The 19,396-nt window shown below is 42.6% G+C and overlaps 1 protein-coding gene across 4 annotated transcripts in view; it reads right to left on the reverse strand.

Moving 5' to 3' along the window:
• The window catches only part of smg7 (SMG7 nonsense mediated mRNA decay factor), a 138,871-nt gene extending 120,209 nt beyond the window's left edge, over nt 1-18,662 (reverse strand). For all 4 annotated transcript variants that reach the window (XM_067990465.1, XM_067990467.1, XM_067990464.1 and 1 more), the window contains exon 1: nt 18,295-18,662. In XM_067990465.1, the coding sequence (XP_067846566.1) occupies nt 18,295-18,323 (29 nt within the window). In that variant the 5' untranslated portion in view covers nt 18,324-18,662. The remainder of the gene's footprint in view (nt 1-18,294) is intronic.
• Nucleotides 18,663-19,396: the final 734 nt, after the last annotated feature.

Consider the following 19,396-nt stretch of genomic DNA (forward strand, 5'->3'; position numbering starts at 1 on the left):
AAACTTGCATTTTTATGGTACCTTTCAATCTAAAAGTGCTTCACAGCCAATGAATTATTTTTGAAGTGTATACACGGTTTTGTAGGCAAATATGGCAGCCAACTTGCACACAGAAAGGTCCCACGAGCAACAATGAAGAAAACTTTTCCTGACCTAAGGATGTCCCAAATCGCTTTACAGCCAATGAAGTACTTATGAATATAGGAAACGCGGCAGCCAATTTGCTCCCACAAACAGCAATTAGGTAAATAACCAAATCATCCATTTTAGGTGATGGTTAAGGGATAAATGATGGCCAGGAAACTGGGAAAATTACCCTGCTCTTCTTCGAATTGTGCCATGGGATCTTTTACCTCCACCTGAGGGGGCAGATGGCCCCTTGGTTAAAGGTCTCATCCGAAAGACAGTGCAGCACTGAAGTGTCAGCCTGGATTATGTGCTCAAGTCTCTGGAGTGGGACTTGAATCCACAACCTTCTGACTCAGAGGTGAGAGTGCTACCACAGAGCTAAGACATCAATGAGATGAATGCCTAGTTACTGTTTTAGCGAGATGTCGAAGCATGATTATTAGCCAAGACGTAAAGAAAACTCCCTACTATTCTTCGAAGAAGTGACACGGGACCTTTAAGTCAACCTGAATAGGCAGACTGGCCCTCAGTTTTACGTCTCATATAAAAAATAGATGCTAGAGTTCAAAAATGGGAAAAGACAGGCTGAACAACGTTTAAGGGTTTAATATAGAGATTGAATTTTTTGAGGCGGTAACAAAGAGGGTCGATAAGGGTAGCGCTTTTGATGTGGTCTACATGGATTTTAGCAAGGCTTTTGACAAGGTCCCAAATGGCAGACTGGTCAGAAAAGTAAAAGCCCATGGGGTCCAAGGGAAAGTGACAAGTTGGATCCAAAATTGACTCAGTGGCAGGAAGCAAAGGGTAATGTTCGACTGGTGTTTTTGTGACTGGCAGACAGTTTCCAGTGGGATTCCAAAGGGTTCAGTAATAAGTCCCTTGCTTTTTGTGGTATATATTAATGATTTAGACCTAAATGTAAAGGGCATGATTAAGAAGTTTGCAGATGATACAAAAATTGGCCATGTGGTCGATGGTGAGAAGGAAAGCTGTAGACTGCAGGAGGATATCAACGGACTGGTCAGTTGGGCAGAAAAGTGGCAAATGGAATTCAATCCGGAGAAGTGTGAGATAATGAATTTAGGGAGGGCAAACTAGGCAAGGGAGTACACAATAAATGGGAGGATACCGAGTGGTGTAGAGGAACAGAGGGTCCTTGGAGTGCACGTCCACAGATCCCTGAAGGTAGCAGGACAGGTAGAAAAGGTGGTTAAAAAGGCATACGGGATACTTTCCTTTATTAGCCGAGGCACAAAATAAAGGAGCAGGGAGGTTATGCTAGAACTGTATAAAACACTAGTTAGGCCACAGCTTGAGTACTGCGTACAGTTCTGGTCACCACATTACAGGAAAGATGTGACTGCACTAGAGAGTGTACTGAGGAGATTTACGAGAATGTTGCCAGGGCTGGAGAATTTTAGCTATGAAGATTGGAAAGGCTGGGTTTTTTTTCATTGGAACAGAGAAGGCTGAGGGGTGATTTAATTGAGGTGTATAAAATTATGAAGGGCCTAGATAGAGTGGATAGGAAGGACCTATTTCCCTCAGCAGAGGGGTCAGTGACATAGATTTAAAGTAACTGGTAGAAGGATTAGAGGGGAGCTGAGGAGACATTTTTTCCACCCAGAGGGTGGTGAGGGTCTGGAACTCACTGCTTGAAAGGGTGGTAGAGGCAGAAACCCTCAACTCATTTAAAAAGTATTTGGATGTGCACTCAAAGTGCCGTAACCTACAGGGCTACGGACCACGTGCTGGAAACTGGGATTAAGCTGGATAGCAATTCTTCAGCTGGCACAGACACGATGGGTCGAATAGCCCCTTCTGTGCAGTAACTTTCTATGATAGCTTACCAATCAATTGTTTAAAATGCCATTCACCAGCACTTTATTAAACAGCTGAGCAGTCCTCTGACACTGAAAGTTTAGGGACAAGAGCTATCCCACAGAGCAGTGAAATCTAGATTACCACTTACTGTAGTGCAATCTATCGAGAGCCCAACACACAGATGAGTACAACTGACAAACAGGATTTGAACATTATATGGCCGTAATCGCTACAAGTGGTGTTCGTGTAATAGAAAGGTATCTGTCAAACTTGAAGTGTGACAGATGCAAATTTCCATGTACAACTTAATACGAAAAAGCCAGTCATGACCCACTGATTGCAGAGAAACTCAACCAATAGAAAATACCCTCCCATTGACTTACTTACAGCAACAAGAACTTAGAGCCTTAAAGGGACGTGCTAGGTGAGAGTCAGCTCACCCTTAGCATAACAATACTGCTTTCAATGGTTTAATGCCCCGGCCCAGAAAAACAACAAATCTTCCAACTTACCATAAGCAATATTAAAGGAAAATGCTTGTGCCTCTACTTAACAGTCAAGGAGTCTCTGCACTTGGAATACTGAGTTTAGATATGATTGAAAGTAGCCCACATTTTTTGACCGATACTTCCCTGGAATGATGCTAGAAGTCTTGTTAGGACCAGTTGCTTGGATACATCTATAGAGATACAACTAACAGGTAAGTGTTCTTCCTGGTGTTGTATATCTTTTCCTACTAAAATAATTTGCCTGAAATTCAAACTTTTTTTTCTCCCTTCAGAAACAGAATTGGTCTCAGGAGCTGATGATCTCTCAGGGACAATTGTGATAGCATTGGTTAAACTGCCGTGCAGACTTTCACAGAATTCCTGCTGCGGTCACTGACAGTCTTTTCTCGCACATAATACTTTGCCCTTGCTCATCAGCTCTACCAATGGAAACAGTAGATAAGCTGATTAAGATGGGAGCACACAAAACTAGTCTTTGGTACCAGTATTGCATAGTTGAAGTGATGTTGAGCCAGATACAAGGAGGGATACTGTGCTCAGATTGAAATGGCATAATAAAGAAGTTTAACTGGGACAAGTCCACAATTACAATCATAAGTTGATACAATACTAGTTTCTGTTTCCAAACAAATATTACCCATTTTATAAACTGAATACATAAGGAGGAAAAACTATTTCTTGCTAACTGATTAGGAAACCTTATTAAATCCCTAGCGTTTAGGTCAACCAAGTTTTCTTGAGATTTGAGTTGACAAACTGAAGTCACCAGCATTTGTTTTTAGTGGAGTACACATCAACATCAACATATTAATGCAAACAGAACAGAAACTTTGGAGCAGATACACTGACAAAAATAGTTCAATTCACAGGATCAAAGAACATGGTCTAACTCAAACTACAGATTGCTTTACTTTCACCACTCTTGGCCACTGATTTTTCTATTTATATCACATGAATGAACTACAAAAGATCTTTTTAAACCAGCACTACTTTCAAATGCCAAAATATTGCAAGACATGATATCAATTTTAATGTAGGAAAAACACCCCATGGTGCTTCACAGAAGCACAACTCAGACAAAAATTGACACAAAGCCATAGGAGGAGATATTAGGAGGGGTGACTAAAAGCTTGGTCAAAAAGGTAGGTCTTAAGGAGTGTGTTAAAGTAGGAGACAGAGGAGAAGAGGTTTAGGGAGGGAATTCCAGAGCTCAGAGCCTAGTGCATACGGGAAGCTGAGAGTTCCAAGGAAAGCATGTTTTTTTTTAAATTTGTTCATGGGATGTGGGCGTCGCTGGCGAGGCCAGCATTTATTGCCCATCCCTAATTGCCCTTGAGAAGGTGGTGGTGAGCCGCCTTCTTGAACCACTACAGTCCGTGTGGTGAAGGTTCTCCCACAGTGCTGTTAGGAAGGGAGTTCCAGGATTTTGACCCAGCGACGATGAAGGAACGGCGATATATTTCCAAGTCGGGATGGTGTGAGACTTGGAGGGGAACATGCAGGTGGTGTTGTTCCCATGTACCTGCTGCTCTTGTCCTTCTAGGTGGTAGAGGTCGTGAGTTTGGGAGGTGCTGTCGAAGAAGCCTTGGCGAGTTGCTGCAGTGCATCCTGTGGATGGTACACACTGCAGCCACAGTGCGCCGGTGAAGGGAGTGAATGTTTAGGGTGCTGGATGGGGTGCCAATCAAGCGGGCTGCTTTGTCCTGGATGGTGTCGAGCTTCTTCAGTGTTGTTGGAGCTGCACTCATCCAGGCAAGTGGAGAGTATTCCATCACACTCCTGACTTGTGCCTTGTAGATGGTGGAAAGGCTTTGGGGAGTCAGGTGAGTCACGCGCCACAGAATACCCAGCCTCTGACCTGCTCTTGTAGCCACAAGTATTTATATGGCTGATCCAGTTAAGTTTCTGGTCAATGGTGACCCCCCAGGATGTTGATGGTGGGGGATTTGGCGATGGTAATGCCGTTGAATGCCATGGGGAGGTGGTTATACTCTCTCTTGTTGGAGACGGTCATTGCCTGGCGCGAATGTTACTTGCCACTTATCAGCCCAAGCCTGGATGTTGTCCAGGTCTTGCTGCATGCCGGCTCGGACTGCTTCATTATTTAAGGGGTTGCGAATGGAACTGAACACTGTGCAATCATCACCGAACATCCCCATTTCTGATCTACAGAGAGTTCAGGTGGAGAGGGAGTGGGTTACCACCAGATAGACTAGGAGGAACAGGCAGGCAGTGCAGGAATCTCCTAGGATGGTATTCAGTGTTGAATACCAGTGCGGGCACAAGAAATTCAGTTATTATAGAGAATTCGATAGTCGGGGATAGAGAGGTGTTTCAACCACCGCTGACATGTGTACCGCATGGTGTTTTGCCTACCTGGTGCCAGGGTAAAGGACACAGAGGGTGCAGAATATTTTGAGGGGGGAGAGGGAACAGCCAGAAGTCGTGATCCATGTGGGAACCAATGACATAGGAAGGAAAAGGGATGAAGTCCTGCAGTCAGAGTTTCAGGAGCTAAGGAGGAAATTAAAAAGCAGGACCTCAAAAGGTAATAATCTCTGGATTACTCCCAATGCCACATGCTAGTGAGTATAGGCATAGTAGGATAAGACAGGTTAATGCGTGGCTGCAGGAATGATACAGGAGGGAAGGCTTCAGATTCCTGAGATATTAGGTCTACTTCTGAGGCAGGAGAGATCTGTTCAAGCTGGACAGGTTGCACCTCAGAGTTGGGACCAATATCCTCGTGGGGAGGTTAACTAGGGCTGTGGGGGAAGGTTTAAACTAATTTGGCAGGGGAATGGGCACCAGGATGAAACATTAGAGAGGAGAAACAAGGTGCACAGCAGACTGGGAGGGACAAATAGAAGTAGAGTAAAGAATAGTTCAGAAATAGGAGGGATCAGACAGTGGGCAAATGCGAGGCAATCTAAGATGAGTTTGGAGTGCATGTGTGTAAATGCACATAGCAAGGCAAATTAAGTTGGTGAGTTGCAGGCTCAAGTCGCCACAAGGGACTATGCTATAGTGGCAAATAACTGAGACCTGGCTCAAAGGAGGGGAGGATTGGGCACTTAATATTCCTGGCTACAAGGTATTCAGGGAATATAGGGAAAGAAAGGAGGGGGGATGGGGGGGTGGCAGTACTGATCAAAGACTGGACACTGGAAAGGGATGATGTAGTTGAGGGGTCATAGACAGAATCTATTCGGTTAGAATTAAGGAACAATAGAGGAGCTATTTCGCTAATGGGTGTATACTATAGGCCACCAAATAGTGGGAAGGAGATGGCGGAGCAAAAGTTGCAGGCAAATTGCAGAACGATGCAAGAACTATAGAGTAGTGTTAATGGGGGACTTCAATTATCCCAATATAGACTGGGACAATAACTGTGTAAAGGGCAAAGAGGGGGAGGAAATCCTGAAATGTGTACAAGAGAACTTTCTTGATCAGTGTGTTTCTAGCCCAACGAGGAAGGAAGCAGTGCTGGATCTAGTTCTAGGGATGAAGTGGGGCAAATGGAGCATGTTTCAGTGGGCAGCAATTGGGGAACAGCGATAATAATATCACTGTAGGCTCAATGTAACTCACTGTAAAGAATAGTTATGGAAAAGGACAAAGAACAATTAAATGTGAAAATACTTAACTGGAGGAGGGCTAATTTCAGTGAGTTAAAAAGGGATCTTGTCCAGGAGAATTGGAATCAAAAAAATGGTAGGCAAAACAGTAACCGAACAATGTGAGGCCTTCAATTAGGAGATGGTTCGAGTACAAAGTAGACACATTCCCACGAATAGGAAAGGAAGGGCATCCAAAGCTAGAGCTCCCTGGATGACTAAAGATATAGAGATTAAAACGAAACAGAAAAAAGGAGCCTTATGACAAATGTACGGTTCATAATACAGTAGAGAACTAAGCAGAATACAGAAAGCACAGAGGAGATCTAAAAATGGAAATGAGGGGCAAAGAGAGAGTATGAGAATAGATTAGGAGCTAACATAAAAGGGAAACCCAAAAGTCTTTTATAAACATATAAATAGTAAAAGGGTAGTCAAAGGAAGGGTGGGACCAATTAGGTACAAAAAAGATCTTCTTGTGGAAGCAGAGGGCACAGCTGAGGTACCAAATGAATATTTTGCATCGGTCTTCACTAGAGAGGATGCTGCCATTGTAGCAGTAAAGGAGGAGGTGGCAGCGACATTGGATAGGATAAAAATAGATAAAGGAGGTACTTAAAAGATTGGCAGTACTCAAATTAGAAAAGTGACCCGGTCCAGATGGGATGCATCCTAGGTTACTCAGGAAAGTACAGGTGGAAAATTGCAGAGGCTCTGGCCACAATCTTCTAATCCTCCTTAGATATAAGACTGGAGGATTGCAAATGTTACAACCCTGTTCAAAAATGGGGAGTGTGATAAACCTGGCAACTATAGGCCAGTCAGCCTAACATCGGTGATCGGGAAACATTTCGAGACAATAATCTGAGAAAAAATTAATGGCACTTGGAAAAGTATGGACTAATAATTGAAAGTCAGCGCGGATTTGTTAAAGGAAAAACATGTTTGACTAACTTGATTGAGTTCTTTAATGAAGTAACGGAGAGGGTTGATGAGGGTAGTGCGGTTGACATTGTGTAAATGGACTTTCAAAAGGCATTTGATAAAGTACCACATAATAGACTTATCAAAATTAAAGCCCAAGGGATTAAATGGATACAAAATGGATGCAGCATGGATACAAAATTGGCTAAGGGACAGAAAGCAGAGAGTAATGGTGAACGGTTATTTTTCAGACTGGAGGGAAGTAGTGCTTCCCAGGACCACTGCTCTATTTGATATATATTAATGACCTAGACTTGGGTGAAGAGGGTATAATTTCAAAATTTGCAAATGACACAAAACTCGGAAATGTAATAAGCAATGTGGAAGATAGTAACAGACTGCAGGGTGATGTGGACAGACTGGTGAAATGGGTAGCCACATGGCAGATGAAATTTAATGCAGAGAAGTATGAAGTGATACATTTTGGTAGAGATGAGTAGAGACAATATAAACTAAATGGTACAATTTTAAAAGGGAGTGCAGGAACAGAGAAACCTGGAGGTGTAAGTACACAAATCTTTGTAGGTGGCAGGGCAAGTTGAGAAGGCTGTTAAAAAAGCATATGGGATCCTGGGCTTTATTAATAGAAGCATAGAGTACGAAAGCAAGGAAGTTATGCTAAACTTTTATAAAACACTGGTTAGGCCTCAGCTGGAGTATTATGTTCAATTCTGGCCACCATACTTTAGGAACGATATCAAGGCCTTAAAGTGGGTGCAGAAGAGATTTACTAGAATGGTAACAAGGATTTTCCAATCTAAAGGAATGGGTCCTGAATCGAGAGAACTTTGGAAGACTATAGTTAGGGCATCTGCAATGTTCTCATTTACTTCCTTTGAAACCCTGGGATGAAAACCATCTGGTCCTGGGGATTTGTCACTCTTTAGTGCCATTACTTAATTCATTACCATTAACTTGCTTACGTTAATTATGGTGAGTCCCCATCCCTGATTCAAACTTAGTTTCCTTGGGGTATCCAGCATGCTATCCTCTTCCTCTACTGTAAATACTGACGCAAAGTAATTATTTCCTTATTTTCATTTACAAGATCACCATTATCAGTTTTTAAGGGGCCCACACTGCTCTTAACCACCCTCTTTTTCCTCATATAATTGTAAAAATTTCCTGTGTTGAATGTGTGTTTTTTTTCATACTCCCTTTTTGTAGCTCTTACTATCTGTTTTGTATCACTTCCAATCACCAGGGTCTGTGCTTTTTTTTTACATTTTTGTCATGTACATTTGCTTTTTCTTTTAGTTTTACGTTGTCCCTTACCTCTTGTCATCCATGGCTTTTTTTTTGGCAAGTAGAACTCTTGCCCCTTAGGGGTATAAACTGATTCCGTATCACATTAAATTCTTTTTTGAACATCTCCCACTGATTTTCTGTCATTTTACCCTTAACAGATTTGCCCAGTTTGCTGTGGACAATCTCTGTCTCATCCCGTTGAAATCGGCCTTACCTAAATTTAGAATCTTAGCAGCTGATACGGATTTCTCCCTTTCAAACAAAACGTTGAACTCGATCATATTATGATCGCTACTAGATAAATGTTCATGTACCGTTAGGCTGTTAACTAAATCTGGCTCATTACTCATTATTAAATCTGTATCTAGTAATCCTATCTGGTATGAGATGATTTTGCTTATTTCAGTCCCATCAGCTCCTGCCATTTTGGGCATACCCTGCCAGCTTGGAAACTGCTGCACTGACATTGGCCTCCTCCTGTGCTGTACCTACTATGATAGACGGCCGAAGGCACTGCCGCCATAGTGGTGCGAAGGGAGTGGGGGATGTTCAAAGGACCAGAGTTGGAGCCACACAACAGCTCTCAGAATTGTAGAGCTGGAAAAGGTAACAGAGATAGGGAGGGGCAAGACCATGGAGATTTGAATACTAGGCTAAGAATTTTAAAATAGAGGCGTTACTGAGGTGGTCTTCGTGATTCTGAGCCCATATCCTCAAGCTGAGCTCAGGGTCGTATAGGACGCCAAGGTTGTGAACAGTCTGGTTCAGCCGTGGACGGTGAGGGGGATGGAATCGGTGACAAGGGAGCAGAGTTTATGTGGGGGGAAGGGGGCGAAGACAATGGCTTTGGTCTTCCCAATTGGAGGAAATTGGATGTTGGACAAGCAGGCTGGCAGCAGAGACGACGAAGAGCTTGAGAGGTGATGGTGAGGTAGAGCTGGGTGTCATCAGCGTACATGTGAAACCTGATATGTTTTCAGATGATGTCTCCATGGGGCAGTATGCAGATGAGGAATAGGAAGGAGCAAAGCATAGATCCATGGGGGACTCCACAGGCAACGGTGGGGGGATGGGAAGAGAAGGAGATTCTCTGGCTACAATTGGATAGATAAGAACGGAACCAAGCAAGCGCAATTCCACTCAGCTGAACAACGGAGAGGCTTTGGAGCAGGATGGCGCGATCAAGCATGTCAAAGGCAGCGGAGAGATTGAGGAAGGATAAGGAGGGATAATGCACCAGTTTCAGTCACAGAGGATGTCATCTGTGACTTTGATTGGGATCGTTTCAGTGATGTGGCAGGGATGGAGACATGATTGGAGGGGTTCAAACATGGAGCAGGAAAGATGGGCACGGATTTAGGAGGCGATAACATGCTCAAGGACTTGAGAGGAAAGGGAGGTTGAAGATGGGGTGGTAGTGTGCAAAGACAGAGAGGGAAAGAGTAGGTTTTTTGATGAGGGAGATGATGGCGACAGTTTTGAAAGGGAAAGCAACAACACCAGAGAAGAAACTGTTTATAATGTTAGTCAGCATGGGGGCCAGGAAGGGAAATTGTATGGTCAGAAGTTTAGTGGGAATAGGTTTGAGAGAACAGAAGGTGTGATTCATGGATAAGATGAGTACGGAGAGGGCATGAGGGGTGATAGGAGAGAAACTAAGAAAAGAGAATAAAGCTAATAAACTGTAATAAGTATATGGTATAGAAACAAAATAGTTAATAGTTTACTGAAAATTAAAATGCAATGGCCAACATCAGACGCACATAACTCAATCATGCAGGCTCGTGAGTTATACACTAAACGACCCTGGTCTGTGAACCCTATTCTGTATCCTATATTTTTCTCACTTCCCAAAAAAGTTGCAAATCCTGCCATACTTAATAGGAAATCTTACCCTTAATATCATGAAGATCAGCTATTTTTCTACCTGAAGAAAATTAACTTTTCATATATTGGCATCCCCTTAAAAAAAAAACCTACCTGCACTATTGTTAGCCAATCTCAGCTGGGGTAGCAGGCCCATGTGCATTACAATTTACCACCATGCCTTTGGGCTAAGGTGGAAAGTGCAGGTATATTATCAGGTTTATATGTAATACTCTTAATTGTTAAACAGCACAAAGCACTGACTGTTCATAATTTCTGAGCTTAGTCACTTCAGTGAGGTAGCACCAATGAAACCATCCCTGGTATCGGCAGTGTCTTCAGGAGAGAAGAAAAAAAAACTGGAGCAACAAAAACAATGATTTTGTTGCACTTAACATAGAAAAACACATTTCAGAGCATGAGAGAAGTGGATACCAAGTCAAAAGGAGGAGCAATTAGGTTAGTTGACCACGTTAGATTTTAAGGAGTATCTTAAAGGAGGAGAGGGACGTGGTGAGATGGAGCAGTAAACCTATGCACAATAAGCAAATAATATACCAAGACACTTGTAAATTTACTGTTATTGACTTTTCTTATGTTCTAAGGACACCTTTTCGTGGAACATGTGCCATAAGTCTATATTCTTCTGTTAAGGTTCCATTACAAGAGCACGATCAGAGCTAACTTACCAGAAACCAATTTAAATATTGCCCTCCAAAATCATAATCTGAAACTGTATAGTCATGGATGTATTTAAAATGATTTAAAATACAAAAAGGACAGTTACATTTGATTGGGGCAAACAATCATTAGTTTCAGAAGTAGTGCACCACAATGAACCTGGGCCCTCTTTAGAGTGGAAACAGTCCAATTATCATTGACATAGGAGACTTCACTGTAAAGAGTCTTCTTTAGAAATCCTCCAAAAAATAAACACACACATACACATGTAAAACCAGCATGCACCTATCTTCTGTGGCACTGGGTTGTACAGGAATTTTACAGAAGCTTAGAATTTTGCTGACTATGAAGTAGCCAGAATGCTGCATTTACCCAATAAACAGGAGTAAAGACAAGCTGCTAATTAACATGATACGCCATTGCAGTCATGGCTTACTAAAAAATGTAATGAAGATCAACCTACAATCTATGGGCTGATAACATCCTAACTGTAGTGCTTTAGACCTATGCCCTAGAACTAGCTAATCCCCTATATGCCATGACAAAGCATCTACCCAACAATGCGAAAAACTGCCCAGGTTGCCCTATCTACAAAAATCAGAAACTAACCAACCAAATTACCACCCTAACAGGCTCCTTCCAATCATCTGTAAAGTAATGGAAGGTGTCTTCCATGTTATTAGATAGTACCTACTTCCCAATAGCATGCACACCAACACTTAGTTCTGTAAGAATCACTTGGCTCCAGACCTCATCAGTCTTGATCCAAACCTGGAGTCTCAGCTGAATGTCAGAGGAAAGAATAAAGTAGATGCCCTCCACATCAAGGCACCATTTGATCGACTAGGACACCAAGGAGAAAAAGTTAATGGGAAAACCCTCCAATGACTAAAGTCATACCTAACACACAGGAAGGCGGTTGTGATCATCAGGGGCCAATCATCACTACTACCAGAGTTCTTCGGGACAGTGTCTTGGCCCAACCATCTTCAGCTGCTTTATCAATGCTCTTCCCTCTATCATAACGTCAAGAACAGGATTGTTCACTGACAATTCTTTAGTATTCACTCCATTCACAATGCCTCCAATAATGAAGCAGCCCCAACCAACCTGCAGTAAGATCAGGACAACATCCAGGCTTAGGCTGACAAGTAGCAGATTACATTTGTACCACATAAGTGCAAGGCAATGACCATCTCCAACAAGAGAAGGCCCAACCATATCTTACTTCAACAGCACCTCCCAGTCCCATGACATCTACCACCAAGGAGGACAAGAACAACATCATGGAATCATCATACATCTCCCAAATCCCTTCCTAGTCATACACCATATATCATCATTCCTGTATTGTCACTGAGTCAAAACCATAGAATTCCCCAGCTAACACAACCATGGGAGCACCATCACAAGGGCTGCAGCTGTTCAAGGAGTAGCCCCACCACCACCTTCACACGCAACTAGGGATGAATAATAAATGCAGCCTTGCCAATGACACCCACATCCTAAGAACAATTTTTTTTTTAAATCAGGCAGTCCTTGGAATAAAGATGCTTAAACAAGTTCAAATTTCAAGGGACATGGAAACATTTCCATACATTTCAATGCTCACCATGCAGAACAAGGGGTAAAGTTAGAAGCTGAGAAATTCCCCAACTCTAAAATTCTGGACTTTCCACCTGGGTGAGGGAGAAGGAAAGGAAGAGCAGGAAGGAAGTGGTCAGGCCTGGCAAAAAGGGTTTTCCAATTTAGCTAAAATGATCAAACTAGACTAAACTAGCTTGTTCAATCCTGTCAAGCACCTATTTGAAATGTACTTTCTACATTATTTCATTCGTCTTTTGAAGGATGCATGTAAACAATCACTGGGCTACTGTCTTGAACAAATCCAATGCTCATTTTGATTATAAAGAGAGCATAAGCATACAAGGTGCATTTATTAATAAGTTATTCCAAAGTCATTGTGCATTTATGTGGGCACCACCTTATATTAAAACCCATTATTTGTACACTCCATTTGTAGAACTGGGCCCCAGAAATCAATCCTTGACTATATACACAGTGCGGGGGGGGGGGGGGGGGGGGGGGGGGGGGAAAGGAATAGTGAACTAATTTGAGCATTCTGAATTAAACAGTAAACTTTCCACACTAAAACAATCTGTACAATAACAGTCTTGACATATTCAAAATCATACAGTGTCTCTCAAAAATAAGAGACAGTTGAAGTATGATAAGTAACTGGAAGGAATCCAAGCTTTCACACTGGTTTTGAAAAATTTTGGTATTTTCCTGTAGATTTTTTCTGGATCCTAACAAATAACTTTTTTTCCTGTTAGACCATCATTGGTATACACAGCATAAAATAAACATACTGACCTATACACAAATGTGTTACCCTACTGGTTGTCAGCAACACAAACATCATATGACAACCACACAAATGTGAGAAAGCACAGAATGAAAAATGGCTATTCAACCCACCAAGCCAGATCCTTCTGTAGATCATGTACAACGTGCCCTATGGATCTATTCATGCTCCCAAGGGAAAGCTCTAGAAAAACACTGATTCCAAATGCAGCCAAGCAAAACTCCTAAATATTTTCATCTCTACTATTTAACCTTGAGTGGCTGCTTTCCACAGAGGATATTTCCTTCCTACCCACGGCAAAAAAATGATAATGTTCGATGAAACTTCTGATCATCTTTCTATCCTTAATCCTGTAAATTTCACCCTATAACCTACAACCCCATCCAAATGTTCATCCAGCTCATTTTGAAACAGCATTAAAAGCTTCTGCTGGGACAGAACTGCATCTGTCCACCACTCAGAAAAAATATTCTAATCTTCAGTGTCGTTTGAAGACAGCACATTTGATTCTACAGTCCAGGTTAAATAACCTGCTTATACCTACACTAATTATACAGTGTTTTTTTCAAGATCGGGATCACATCCCATCAATCATTTCTCCAATAAAAAGCAGGTAAGTTCTACTGATCTACTGACCTAACATCAGTAGTGGGGAAAATGCTAGAGTCTATTATAAAAGATGTGATAACAGAACACTTGGAAGGCATTAGCAGGATTGGACAAAGTCAGCATGGGTTTATGAAAGGGAAATCATGCTTAACAAATCTACTGGAGTTTTTTGAGGATGTAACTAGTAGAATAGATAGGCAAAAACCAGTGGATGTGATGTATTTGGATTTTCAGAAGGCTTTTGATAAGGTCCCACACAAGAGGTTAGTGTGCAAAATTAAAGGGGGGGGGAATATACTGGCATGGATTGAGAACTGGTTGACAGACAGGAAACAGAGAGTAAGAATAAACAGGTCTTTTTCCGGGTGGCAGGCAGTGACTAGTGGGGTACCGCAGGGATCAGTGCTTGGGCCCCAGCTATTCACAATATATATCAATGACTTGTCTGAGGGAACTAAATGTAACATTTCCAAGTTTGCAGACGACACAAAACTGGGGTGGAATGTAAGCTGTGAGGAGGATGCAAAGAGGCTCCAATATGATTTAGGCAAGTTGGGTGAGTGGGCAAGAACATGGCAGATGCAGTATAATGTGGACAAATGTGAGGTTATCCACTTTGGTTGTAAAAACAGAAAGGCAGATCATCTGAATGGTGATAGATTGGGAAAAGGGGAGGTGCAACGAGACCTGGGTGTCCTTGTACACCAGTCGCTGAAAGTGAGCTTTCAGGTGCAGCAAGCGGTTAGGAAGGCGAATGGTATGTTGGCCTTCATTGAGTACAGGAACAGGGATGTCCTACTGCAGTTATACAGGGCCTTGGTGAGACCACATCTGGAGTTTTGTGTGCAGTTTTGGTCTCCTTATCTGAGGAAGGATGTCCTTGCCATGGAGGGAGTGCAACGAAAGTTTACCAGACTGATTCCTGGGATGGCAGGACTGACGTATGAGGAGAGATTGGGTCGACTAGGCCTATATTCACTAGAGTTAAGAAAAATGAGAGGTGATCTCATCGAAATATATAAAATTGTAACAGGACTAGACAGACTAGATGCAGGGAGGATGTTCCCGATGGCTGGGGAGTCCAGAACCAGGGGTATGCCATTTAGAACCGAGATGAGGAGAAATTTCTTCACTCAGAGGGTGGTGAACCTGTGGAATTCTCTACCACAGAAGGCAGTGGAGGCCAAGTCATTAGATGTATTCAAGGAGATAGATATATTTTTTAATGCTGAAGGGATCAAGCGATATGGGGAAAAAGCGGGAACAAGGTACTGAGTTAGACTATCAGCCATGATCATTTTGAATGGCGGAGCAGGCCCGAAGGGCCGAATGGCCTACTCTTGCTCCTATTTTCTATGTTATCTCCAGTCATAATTCAGGAAATAAGTCTAGAATTTTACTCGATCAGTTTTCTGATCTCCAATAAATCAAAAAGAATTGTAAATCATTGTGTGTATTTAAGAGAATTTTGGAAGATGATCAATTAAAACAGTAACAAAAAGGCTACAGTATTTTAATCTCCACTCAGCTCCAAATATATGAATTCTATACAACATAAAATAGCATGATTCAAAAAAACAAGCATCATGCCCCATATTATTTCTGGATTTTCTCTTTTCATCTGAAAGGAGTTAGAAAGAGTGTTACTTTTAATGCTGGGTTTTTAAAAGCAATGACTATTCTCATTTTTTTTTTTAAAAAGTGCCAGATGAGAGGTGGTCAATAGGCTAATAGGAAATGATTTCTCCAAGAGACTAAACAATAAACAATTTGTTAGTTTGTATGACACCTCTCACCACTGTGTTGGAAAATCCTTTGATACATGTTGACGTGAAAGGGACAAGCTTTTTGACACAGTAGGATATGCTTTTAAGTTCAGAACATAGACACCAAAGAATGCAGTTGGACTTTTGGAAATAGGATACTACACAAGCAGGCAGCAAAACAATGCAAAAGACAGGGGACTTCAGGGAGAGTGGCTTTGCCCTGAGCTGCAGGACAGGATTATTGTTTAAGTAAGGAGATCCATTGAAGTGGGGGCAACATCACATCTCCTTTATTTTGTGTCATAAAGCAAATAAGTTGCATCAATTGAACTAAGTGATTCTGATCATACCCATTACTCTTTACATTTCACCTTACTGTAGAATAAAGCAGCTTACAATTCGAACCACACTTCGCCTCACCTAGTTTTAATGCAGTCCACCTTTGGAGAGATTGAGGAAATTACAGATCCAAAACATATTAGGTCCAGATTGCAAGGAGATACTATTTTTTAAAAAATGATTCTAAAACCCAAATTATGCTATCATACAAGTAGATATAGTGCAATGTGAATGAACTCCCATAAAAGTACAATGCTCAGACCATTAAAGGAGTGACTGAACCCAAGAAAGTATCTACAACTTCAAAGTAGTATTTTTACTATAAATATATCTACTAGCAGCAAAATTGCTGCACATCTACATGCTTTATCTTATGAATGTAAAAATTCATTCACATCTCAGCCTTCACGATCAAGGTCACAGAACCACTAGGCAAGAGTATCAACAGCTAACAAAAGCAATTGGTCCACAGCAAAGCCACTAGCCTTTCAACAAGAAAATAAAATCTTCACTTACTGTACTTTACACAAAAATGGTGTCAGAAACAGTCTCCAAGTTTCCGCAAAACATAATTATGTTTGTGTCAGAGAACCAACCAGTATTTGACGGTACAACAATGTTATGGAAGTGGGAGACTTGGTATTGTTCTGTCTAGTGCCTCACGCACTGTGGCCTTAGAAATTGTCTTCTCCTGTATCAATATTACATTTTATGCTGCGGGGACCATGTGTGCACCAGGTTCCAGACATCTGAAGGTTAGGAGTAAAACGCTCAAATTCAACCCGCAACAGTTTACTTCTGCAGTATTAATGCATTTGTTGGTTTTAAGTCATTTTCTGTGGACTCATTACCGTGAACATTACTTGAATCCCCATAAACAAATGCTGTTACCGTAAACCCGAAATAGCAGAGAAAATATTTCACCGACAGCAAACTGTGCTGCTTTTCAACATTAGGGAACAGTTTTTAAGCATGGATAGCATTATACACATATAATACACATATAGATGTGTATAATGCTATCCAGTATATTGTTTCACTGACTAAACCAGACAGTCTTACATAAGTGATGGGCTAATTCTGAAGGAAGTGATGTGCATAGTTGATTTTTTTAATGAAATATTGTCAGTTACTTAACAATTAAGAACATACTGAAGGATTGCATGTTTTAATGCCTTCCCCTCTCCATACATTCTGGCTCTCAACAACCTTATCTGAAACCTCCATCCATACAGCTTATCAAATCCCCCTTCTCCACTTCTTAAAGCACAATCCAGGAACACACTATGTGGAGAAATTAGATAATCAAATCCACATTACACTAGCTTGTGAAGCAGTAAACATCATGCCAGCCCCTCCAATTTGTCAAAGCATTTGAATGAACTGATTTACTGCAAAAACACCAGTGAATTTACAGCAAATTTGCACAAAGCCAACAGAAAGAAAATCTCTGTAAATTACATCATAGAATCATAGAAAGTTACGGCACAGAAGGAGGCCATTCAGTCCATCGTGTCCGTGCCGGCCAAAAAAGAGCTATCCAACTTAATCCTACTTTCCTGCACTTGGTCCATAGTCCTGTAGGTTACAGCACTTCAAGTGCTCATACAAGTACTTTATAAAATGAGTCGAGGGTTTTCGCCTCTACCACCCCTTCAGTCAATCTGTACTTGTCAAAATCTCAGCAGACTTGACATTTTTACAAACTCAAAAAATGGCAGACTATTCATTTCAAACAGCAAAAACAGGGTATGTTTTAAGTCACCCCCCCACAAAACAGCACTCCAGACTTAACAGGCCTCGACAGTATTGGACCACTCTTCAGACAAGGAAATCACTAAGAGATTAGAGAGTTTCCTGTAGTAATTCGGGACATGGAAGGAACAGTACCAGAAGATATTTGCTATTTGAAATCTGTGTGTATATAATGTGTGTGTGTGTTTGGTGCTATCTGATGTGTGTCTGCGCACAAAAAGCTTGAAGCAGCGAGGACTATGCCCCAGCACAACAGCTAACCCCCCCCCCCCCCCCCCAACTACAGTGAAGGCGGGGGGGGGGGGGGGAGAGAAAGAGAGAACATTATCTGGCAGGACACTGCGCGCATGCCCTGACATGGTGCTGGATATGGCAGCTCATTATTTGGCACCAGGGGGAGGAGGAGACGGGGACACTAAGCAACCAAGCGGCTCCGAGACGCTACGTTCACGCACTGCGGAAACCGAGAGTCGGGCACAGGGCCTGGTGTTGACCCCGGGAAATAAATAATAACCTCCCCCCCCCCCCACACACACACACACACACCTCCGACTGCTCCAGGCCGCCATTAGCAGCAGGCCCGGGCTCCAGCCTCTTACCGTAAATACTGCGCGCAGAGCGGGTTCATTCTTCCTCGCTAAAGCCCAGCAGCAGCCGCCATGTAATCTCCCGAGTGCTGAACGATCCGGATGGTGTCGGCGAGGAGGAGGTTAAACTCATAGCTCGGCGCTGGGATAGAGGACGGGGGAAAAAACCTTCAAAAACGCGGCTGGCCGGAGACACGGACAAACAACAAACCACTCGGGTATTCTCGGGCCGTCTTTCTCCTCACAGAGAGCGGGTGTCAGCGCGCTGCCTCCGAGGCCGCTGTCTGCCGCTCCCACTCGCGCTCCGCTCCGGACTCGGCTCGGCGTCGGCTTCATCTGTGTCACCGCCGACACCGTCCCCCCTCCTCCTCCATCCCACACACTTCCGGCTTCACGGCCGGTGCAACTCGCATTGCCATCCGGCGGAAACACGCAGACAATCAACTCAATACTCCCCACCCCTTCACCCGAAAACAATTACATAATAAGACCTTCGGCGACCGGTGGGCACCGCAGGGACTGGAGAGTATAGTGGATAATAGTAATACCATTATTATTTAAGTTTTATAAGTTTCCTTTGGTTTTGCGGTTAAGTTCTTTATCAGTTGTGCCCCTTTAAAAGGGAGAGGGGGGGGGGCATTTTTGCTTGGTGATACTGGGGGCAATACAGTGTCTCCTTGTGGGTTATTTTGGAAAAGAATACAATATTAGCATTGAGGAAGGGAAAACTAACACACAAGGTGTTCGTACCTGAGGACGCACTCATTTGGAATTAAAAGCAGAAAAAGCTGGAACTACCCACTAAAGAGAGTAAGGAGGGTCTAGGGCTGTATAAGCCAGAGGAGCAGAATACAAATCTTTGGAAGTAGTTCTGAGTTTGTACAGAGAGTTGGTCCTGCTACACTTCCACTTCTGTTTTATTCTGGTGGCTCTAATATGAGAAAGACCTCCAGCCTCAATAATAGTACCCTCACCTCTGAGTCAAAAGATTGTGGGTTCAAGTTCCACTCCAGGGACTTGAGCACAAAATCCAGGCTGACACTTCAGTGCAGTACTGAGGGAGTGCTGCACTGTTGGAGGTGCCGTATTTTGGATGAGATGTTAAGCCGAGGCC

The sequence above is a fragment of the Heptranchias perlo genome, chromosome 9 (assembly GCF_035084215.1).
Source record: "Heptranchias perlo isolate sHepPer1 chromosome 9, sHepPer1.hap1, whole genome shotgun sequence".
Taxonomy (NCBI): domain Eukaryota; kingdom Metazoa; phylum Chordata; class Chondrichthyes; order Hexanchiformes; family Hexanchidae; genus Heptranchias; species Heptranchias perlo.